This window comes from Oncorhynchus gorbuscha, linkage group LG15 (genome assembly GCF_021184085.1).
Source record: "Oncorhynchus gorbuscha isolate QuinsamMale2020 ecotype Even-year linkage group LG15, OgorEven_v1.0, whole genome shotgun sequence".
Taxonomy (NCBI): Eukaryota; Metazoa; Chordata; class Actinopteri; order Salmoniformes; family Salmonidae; genus Oncorhynchus; species Oncorhynchus gorbuscha.
This window is the reverse complement of record NC_060187.1, coordinates 81,255,933-81,265,272: the sequence shown is the minus strand read 5'-3', so window position 1 is coordinate 81,265,272 and position 9,340 is coordinate 81,255,933. Positions and strand designations below refer to the sequence as shown.

Here is a 9,340-nt window from a genome sequence, read left to right as displayed (position 1 = left end):
GGGTGATCTGAGAAAAATAAACCAGTGTTGCCTAGGTTACCCTTCAGGAAAAGGGTGGAGGAAAATGGTAAACTGTGAGCTCCAAGGGATGTTGATGTGTCAGCTGAAAGGGAACGGGACACTGTCAGGACTGAAAGCTAGTCAAAGACACAGAGACATACAACACAAACAGACGTAAACACTGAGATGCCCTGTGCACCAACAAGAGAAAGTGTCAAGCACCTGAGTCAATTGCAGCAGGTCAGGGGGTGGACCCCAAAGAACTGTTAGGAGCACTGAACTATATATTAACGGTTAGGAAGCCCGCTTGGCAAGAGGGTTTTGTTTTTAACACTGGTACATTCAGAAAGCATTGACAAAGATTTTCAGAACTAACCCACACTAGATTATTGTTCTATCTGTGTGGTCACTGTACAATGTCTCAGTGGATTACATGTATGTTGTTTTATGTTTAGTCAGTTAATTGATGTGTTTCAATCTAAGAATGTAATGTCACAGAAATATAATCCATGGATTCTATTTACATGGGTAACGTAAACTAATGTGTGTATACGTTTGAATATCTCTCAGCCTATCACACAGTGTTATGCAAATGAGTTTCTGTATGGGACGATGCTGTCTGGGGCACGCTGGGCCAGTCAGTTTGAGTAACGCCTGTGTGCGTTGGGTACGGGTTGGTGGATGTTGGTAGGCACTATATTCATCCAAATACACTTCAACTTGATTATTTCATGGAAAATGATCGTCCCGAACTGTTTATGCTACACATTGGTTACATACATTAACTACTATGGTGGGCAGTGTTCCCAACCTTGTATTTGTCACTGGCGACCTCTAGCGGTAAACTACAATTTACATTGAAGTGACGTACCATAGTGCGCTTGTCATATGACTATCGAGGTCCATACAATTTTGGACAATCCGGATATAGCAGAGAAAATCGATCAGTTGGACATGCGACTCAATACTTGACGTGCACTTTATGTCAAAGATCCTGATAAAAACTAGGTAAGAACGAACCTCTGATGCGCACTGGTGACAGTGAACGTTACAGTTGCGGATTAAAATGACACTAGTTCATGGACTAAAGGAGCCTAACGTTACTCCGTATGTATAATGTAATGGAACGGAGTCATGACCAGGGGCTATTAGCCTACAGCACCTGTCAGCATGCTGTTGTTATTCTCTGTTCTCTCTACAGATAGAATGCCATTGTCAACAGCACTCATCCCTCTCGCTTTGTTCATTGGAGTAGCAACACGATCCAGAGGTACAGTATGTTATGTATGGCCACTTTCACATGGGAACTAAGTAACCAGTCGAATTAAATGTGGAATTAGCCATGACCATGTTTATAACTACTTAACACATACATAAAGCTTTATGACACATGTTTCTGAACTACATTGTTTAAATCAGCATGTTTACCACTGTCAGTCATGTCATTTATTGACGCTGATGACCCAAGACCCATAGCTTCCCTTCTCCTCATTTCCCTTATAAACGACCCTCTATAACCCTGTGTGTGTTTTCTCCCCAGGCAGTGATGAGTGTGTGGCCCGTAACTTTGGCCATGGCTCGGTGGTGTGTGAGTGTAACTCCACCCACTGTGACAGTATTGGGTCAGATACACTGCCTGCACTGGGTCAGTTCCTGTCCTTCACCAGCAGTAAGGCTGGCAGCAGGCTGCAGAGAGGACAGGGACAGGTACAGAAGAACAGCACTGGAGCAGGTGAGAATAGCCTGGGCTGAAAACAACAACCCCCACTAGCCCAAGGGTGGGAAACAAAAAAGACAAAAGCCTGCACACACTGTTACCCTTCAGGACCTGTACTGACCACCCCCCTCTCTCCCTCCATCTCTCCCAGTTCTCAGGCTGACTGTAGTTCCCTACCAGAAGTACCAGAGGATCAGAGGGTTTGGAGGAGCCATGACAGACTCAGCTGCCATCAACATCCTGTCTCTGTCCCCCAGAACACAGGACCAGCTACTACGACAGTACTTCTCTGCTCAGGGTGAGAGGTCAGGGTGTCACTAAGGGCCATAGCTATAATCATAATAACTAGAATAGTCATGCCTATTTTATTTGAGTAAGACATTTTATGTCAATGGGACAAACATGGTCAAATAAAGGCTGAGTTAAGTGTGTATACTGCTGTTGCTTTGCGTCCCAGGTATTGGGTACAGTGTGGTTCGGGTGCCCATTGCCAGCTGTGACTTCTCAACCCATCTGTACACCTACGCTGACTCGCCTGGCGACTACAACCTGGACAACTTTACCTTATCACCAGAGGACACGAACATGAAGGTGGCTTAGATAGTCTCTCTGTTTCTCTCTTTTCAGCTCTTTCTCTCCTTTGACTTGTTAGATCGTAAACGTATCAAATTAAAGTTTATTGGTCACGTAAACAGTTTAACAGGTGTTATAGCAGTGCAGCGAAATGCTTATGTTACTAGCTCCAAACACTGCAGTCAGATGTCAAACAATTAAAAGAAAAAAGGCAAGAAATCAAGAACGTCTGAATCCAATGAACAACCTAAATAGCACTGTGTCAGTATCAAAATGAAACCCATACAGTATGTACACCGAGGGGATTTCCACAAGCTAAACTAACAATGGTATTTACAGCAGTGGTACACTACATGGCCAGAAGTATGTGGACACCACTTCAAATTAGTGGTTTTGGCTATTTCAGCCACACCCATTGCCGACAGGTGTATAAAATCGAGAACACAGCCATGCAATTTCCATAGACAAACATTAGCTGTCGAATGGCCTTACTGAAGAGCTCAGTAACTTTTAATGTGGCACCATCATAGGATGCCACCTTTCCAACAAGTCAGCTTGTCACATTTCTGCCCTGCTAGAGCTGTTCCGGTCAACTGTAAGTGCTGTTATTGTGAAGTGGTGTTTGGCCGGGGGGCCAGCTCTAGGAAGAGTCTTGGTGGTTCCAAACGTCTTTCATTTAAGAACGATGGAGGCCACTGTGTTCTTGGGGACCTTCAATGCTGCAGAATAATTCATCTATGTCGGAGATCCAGTATTTAAATACACAGTGTGAAACAGGAAGTGACTAGTGGTTCAATGTCCCTATAACATGGGACAGTATGCGGTGTCAGTGTGTGTGCATCACCTTGTAGACAGCTAGTGATGGCTGTTCAACAGTCTGATGGCCTGGTAAAAGAAGCAGGTTTAGGTCTCTCTGTCTTGACTTTGATGCACCTGTAATGTCTTCGAATGTCAGACGGTAGCCGGGGAACACGCCTACCACTGTCAGCAAACTTGATGATGGAGTTGGAGTCGTGCATTGCCATGCGGTCATGGAGGAATAGGGATGTATGTACTCACAACACCACTTCCTGTTGTTGGCCCAATTCCAGATCCCCCTGCTGCAGCGAGCCCAGGCCCTGTCGCCCCGCCCCCTGTCTCTGCTGGCCAGTGCCTGGAGCGCCCCCGCATGGTTGAAGACGAACGGTGCTCTCACTGGCAAGGGCTCTCTGAAGGGCCAGCCTGGGGGCAAGGAGCACAAGACCTGGGCTAAATACTATGTCAGGTATCATACAGTATACATACCTAAACCTGAACTAAATACTATGTCAGGTATCATACAGTATACACACCTTAACCTGGACTAAATACTATGTCAGGTATCATATAGTATACATACCTTAACCTGGACTAAATACTATGTCAGGTATCATACAGTATACACACTTTAACCTGGACTAAATACTATGTCAGGTATCATATAGTATACATACCTTAACCTGGACTAAATACTATGTCAGGTATCATACAGTATACACACCTTAACCTGGACTAAATACTATGTCAGGTATCATATAGTATACATACCTAAACCTGAACTAAATACTATGTCAGGTATCATACAGTATACACACCTTAACCTGGACTAAATACTATGTCAGGTATTATACAGTATACACACCTTAACCTGGACTAAATACTATGTCAGGTATCATACAGTATACACACCTAAACCTGGACTAAATACTGTCAGGTATCATACAGTATACACACCTTAACCTGGACTAAATACTATGTCAGGTATTATACAGTATACACACCTTAACCTGGACTAAATACTATGTCAGGTATCATACAGTATACACACCTTAACCTGGACTAAATACTATGTCAGGTATTATACAGTATACACACCTTAACCTGGACTAAATACTATGTCAGGTATCATACAGTATACACACCTTAACCTGGACTAAATACTATGTCAGGTATTATACAGTATACACACCTTAACCTGGGCTAAATACTATGTCAGATATCATACAGTATACACACCTTAACCTGGACTAAATACTATGTCAGGTGTCATACAGTATACACACCTTAACCTGGGCTAAATACTATGTCAGGTATCATACTGGGCACATGGAGCCTTACAGAGGAGTTGGACTTTTCCCCCCCTCTCTGAGTATTCATTCTACTTCCTCCCCCTCAGGTTCCTGGAGGAGTATGCCAAATACAACCTATCATTCTGGGCCGTGACCACAGGCAACGAGCCCTCTGCTGGACAGATGACCAACTACAGGTCACATCTCACTTTATATTACATGTGCATCTAAGGCAGGTACATAATTGACAACAGGAAAAAGTGATATTTAGTTAGTAGTTGCATTCTGGTAATGAAGTTGGTTATAGAGGAAGTCCATGTTACAGGTTCTTTTATCTCAGTTGGTAATGTATGGAGCTCGTAACGCAGGGTAGTGGGTGAGATTCCCGGAACCACCAAAATACCTCAAATCTATGCATCTATGCACGCTTTGGATAAAAGCGTCTGCTAAATGGCATATATTATATTATAACAGTAATCTGTTTTCTCTGCTCCAGTTTCCAGGCTCTGGGCTTCACAGCAGAGGAGCAGAGGGATTGGGTGGGCCTGGACCTTGGCCCCGCCCTGCACACCTCCACACACCCCCACACACACCTCCTCATCCTGGACGACAACAGACTGCTACTGCCACACTGGGCTAAAGTGGTGAGGGAGAGGGACTATGAAAGACGAGGGGGGCTTTGAGAGAGGGAGGAAAGGAATTAGAGATGATGGGATGGGGTAAGGTAGGGTCAAGGACAGAGAGTAGAGAGAGTCAACAAAAGGATGCATGGGAAAAGGGGAGAAGTCCATAAAGAAATGTTGAAAGTGTACATTTGGACAATATTAAAGTACGCTTCTCCTCCCCCCAGGTCCTCAGTGATGTGCGTGCTGGCAGGTATATCCATGGTGTTGGAGTCCACTGGTACCTGGACACCCTAGTGCCGGCAGAGCTCTCCCTGGGCACTACCCACCACCTGTACCCAGAATACTACCTGTTTGGAACGGAGGCCTGCGCTGGCTGGAGCCCCTCAGACAGAGGAGTACGGCTGGGCAGCTGGGAGAGAGCTGAGCAGTACGCACACAGCATCATACAGGTAAGACACATGACCTAGAATGAGGATCGTCAATACGTACTCCTTTCTTAGTCACATGGCTAACGGGTGAGAATGACATCGTACAGGTGTACAAGTGAATGTGTTACTGTAGCAGGTAATTGAACAGGTCAGCATGACATCAGACAAAAAGAAGTTGTGTGACCTCAATGTTTTGTCAGATTCCGGTGTATGATCTCGTGAGTAGCATAGGTGCTGGTGGCGAAATGTTACAGGGGCCAACTGATGAACTGAAGGTGTGTCTGTGAGCGGCGCGAGTTAAACACATTCATACTGTACTGAACTCTACAGCTCAAACTGCTGCTCTGTTATGCTGCCCAAGGGAACAAGCTAGAATGGTGCTCTCAGTTTATCCATGCCTCCTGCTCTTCCTCCCTTTCTCTCTCTGAATACTCTGCAGGACTGAAACAGGACTCTCTTAACTGTTCCCTCTCCATTCATTTTGCATTGGGACAGTCGCTCTCCTGAGAATCACAGGATTGTTTATGCTGATGCAATGCCAGGTAAACAACAACACAAACTAGACAGTGAATGAATCACTTTCTTCCTCTCTCTACTCTCCCTCTCGTCTGCTGTAGGACCTGAACCACTATGTGGTAGGCTGGACAGACTGGAACCTGGTTCTGGACCAAGGAGGAGGGCCCAACTGGGTGAAGAACTTCGTGGACAGCCCCATCATCGTGGACCACAGCCGAGACATCTTCTACAAACAGCCCACCTTCTATAGCATGGCCCACTTCAGGTACTGTACTACCTTCTATAGCATGGCCCACTTCAGGTACTGTAATGTCCCACCTTCTATAGCATGGCCCACTTCAGGTACTGTACTGTCCCACCTTCTATAGCATGGCCCACTTCAGGTACTGTACTGTCCCACCTTCTATAGCATGGCCCACTTCAGGTACTGTACTGTCCCACCTTCTATAGCATGGCCCACTTCAGGTACTGTAATGTCCCACCTTCTATAGCATGGCTCACTTCAGGTACTGTACTGTCCCACCTTCTATAGCATGGCCCACTTCAGGTACTGTAATGTCCCACCTTCTATAGCATGGCCCACTTCAGGTACTGTACCACCTTCTATAGCATGGCCCACTTCAGGTACTGTAATGTCCCACCTTCTATAGCATGGCCCACTTCAGGTACTGTACTGTCCCACCTTCTATAGCATGGCCCACTTCAGGTACTGTAATGTCCCACCTTCTATAGCATGGCCCACTTCAGGTACTGTACCACCTTCTATAGCATGGCCCACTTCAGGTACTGTAATGTCCCACCTTCTATAGCATGGCCCACTTCAGGTACTGTAATGTCCCACCTTCTATAGCATGGCCCACTTCAGGTACTGTAATGTCCCACCTTCTATAGCATGGCCCACTTCAGGTACTGTAATGTCCCACCTTCTATAGCATGGCCCACTTCAGGTACTGTAATGTCCCACCTTCTATAGCATGGCCCACTTCAGGTACTGTAATGTCCCACCTTCTATAGCATGGCCCACTTCAGGTACTGTACTGTCCCACCTTCTATAGCATGGCCCACTTCAGGTACTGTAATGTCCCACCTTCTATAGCATGGCCCACTTCAGGTACTGTACTGTCCCACCTTCTATAGCATGGCCCACTTCAGGTACTGTAATGTCCCACCTTCTATAGCATGGCCCACTTCAGGTACTGTAATGTCCCACCTTCTATAGCATGGCCCACTTCAGGTACTGTAATGTCCCACCTTCTATAGCATGGCCCACTTCAGGTACTGTACTGTCCCACCTTCTATAGCATGGCCCACTTCAGGTACTGTAATGTCCCACCTTCTATAGCATGGCCCACTTCAGGTACTGTACTGTCCCACCTTCTATAGCATGGCCCACTTCAGGTACTGTAATGTCCCACCTTCTATAGCATGGCCCACTTCAGGTACTGTACTGTCCCACCTTCTATAGCATGGCCCACTTCAGGTACTGTACTGTCCCACCTTCTATAGCATGGCCCACTTCAGGTACTGTAATGTCCCACCTTCTATAGCATGGCCCACTTCAGGTACTGTAATGTCCCACCTTCTATAGCATGGCCCACTTCAGGTACTGTAATGTCCCACCTTCTATAGCATGGCCCACTTCAGGTACTGTAATGTCCCACCTTCTATAGCATGGCCCACTTCAGGTACTGTAATGTCCCACCTTCTATAGCATGGCCCACTTCAGGTACTGTAATGTCCCACCTTCTATAGCATGGCCCACTTCAGGTACTGTACTGTCCCACCTTCTATAGCATGGCCCACTTCAGGTACTGTAATAGCATGGCCCACCTGTAATGTTCTATAGCATGGCCCACTTCAGGTACTGTACTGTCCCACCTATAGCATGGCCCACTTCAGGTACTGTAATGTCCCACCTTCTATAGCATGGCTCACTTCAGGTACTGTACTGTCCCACCTTCTATAGCATGGCCCACTTCAGGTACTGTAATGTCCCACCTTCTATAGCATGGCCCACTTCAGGTACTGTAATGTCCCACCTTCTATAGCATGGCCCACTTCAGGTACTGTAATGTCCCACCTTCTATAGCATGGCCCACTTCAGGTACTGTAATGTCCCACCTTCTATAGCATGGCCCACTTCAGGTACTGTACTGTCCCACCTTCTATAGCATGGCCCACTTCAGGTACTGTAATGTCCCACCTTCTATAGCATGGCCCACTTCAGGTACTGTACTGTCCCACCTTCTATAGCATGGCCCACTTCAGGTACTGTAATGTCCCACCTTCTATAGCATGGCCCACTTCAGGTACTGTACTGTCCCACCTTCTATAGCATGGCCCACTTCAGGTACTGTAATGTCCCACCTTCTATAGCATGGCCCACTTCAGGTACTGTACTGTCCCACCTTCTATAGCATGGCCCACTTCAGGTACTGACCTGTCCCATCTGGGAGGGTCTGACACCCTGTACCAATACTTTATAAAATGAACCCCTAACTTACTTGGTGATCTGTATGTGTTTTGAAGTACATATAACACAAGTAAATTAACTCTGCTACACAGTAAGTTCCTGTGGGAGGAGTCTCAGAGAGTGGGTGTGTCCTTCAGTCAGGAAACAAAACTGGAAAGCTCTGCCTTCGTCAGGCCAGACGGGTCAGTGGTACTTACCATCCTCAACAGGTGGGTGAAAGTGTGTGTGTGTGTAAACACTTTGTGTGTTTGCATGTGTGTTACCTTGATGTGAGACTGTGTGTGTGTTGCAGGTCGTCGTCAGAGGTCCAGTTTGAGGTCCATGACCCTGCTGTGGGTTTCATCTCCTCCAGTGCTCCGGCCCACTCCCTGCTCACACTCGCCTGGAACACACTCTGACCGCACTGGAATGGAACACACACCTTTACTGCCAGGGCCAAAGCATTGTCACAGTCCCCACTACCAGGTCTGCTACATTTCCACCACTACACACTCAACTCCCACCACCATCCGAAGCCCAATGTGCTGCCTCCTCAGAACAGCATATCTAATAGATAACCTGCAGCATCGTGGGCTCTGGCATTTCTGGGATCAGAGCTTGAAATGTGTGTGTGGTTTAGCCAATTCAGCCAAATATGTTGCGTGTTCCTATGTATGCTGTGACTATCTGCACTGATCTTTATCACGCTGGGAGAAGCTCTGGAATGTGTGAATATAGCATGTGATCAAACCAGGACCAGGTACACTAACTACTATGATCAGACACTGCTGCTGCTTGAGACGGTCTGACCATTACACTGCTAACAACCGTTTCTAAACTGGTTTAGAAAAGAGGTCATGTACCGAATCTATGAATGCCGTTTAAACCATTTGCCTTTTGAATAAATGATTTCTCTATTACGTCGTCACACAAGTATCGGG

General features: G+C 46.4%; 1 protein-coding gene across 1 annotated transcript; it reads left to right on the top strand.

The window, feature by feature from the left end:
- The first annotated feature begins 860 nt into the window (after positions 1-860).
- On the top strand, positions 861-9,327 carry gba (glucosidase, beta, acid). Its single transcript, XM_046303219.1, has 12 exons — positions 861-1,008; positions 1,202-1,270; positions 1,541-1,732; positions 1,869-2,015; positions 2,175-2,308; positions 3,382-3,554; positions 4,485-4,574; positions 4,874-5,021; positions 5,228-5,452; positions 6,049-6,212; positions 8,513-8,629; positions 8,713-9,327. Exons 2-12 carry the CDS (start codon positions 1,207-1,209, stop codon positions 8,816-8,818), a joined length of 1,560 nt encoding a protein of 519 aa, XP_046159175.1. The 5' UTR covers positions 861-1,008; positions 1,202-1,206; the 3' UTR covers positions 8,819-9,327.
- Positions 9,328-9,340: the final 13 nt, after the last annotated feature.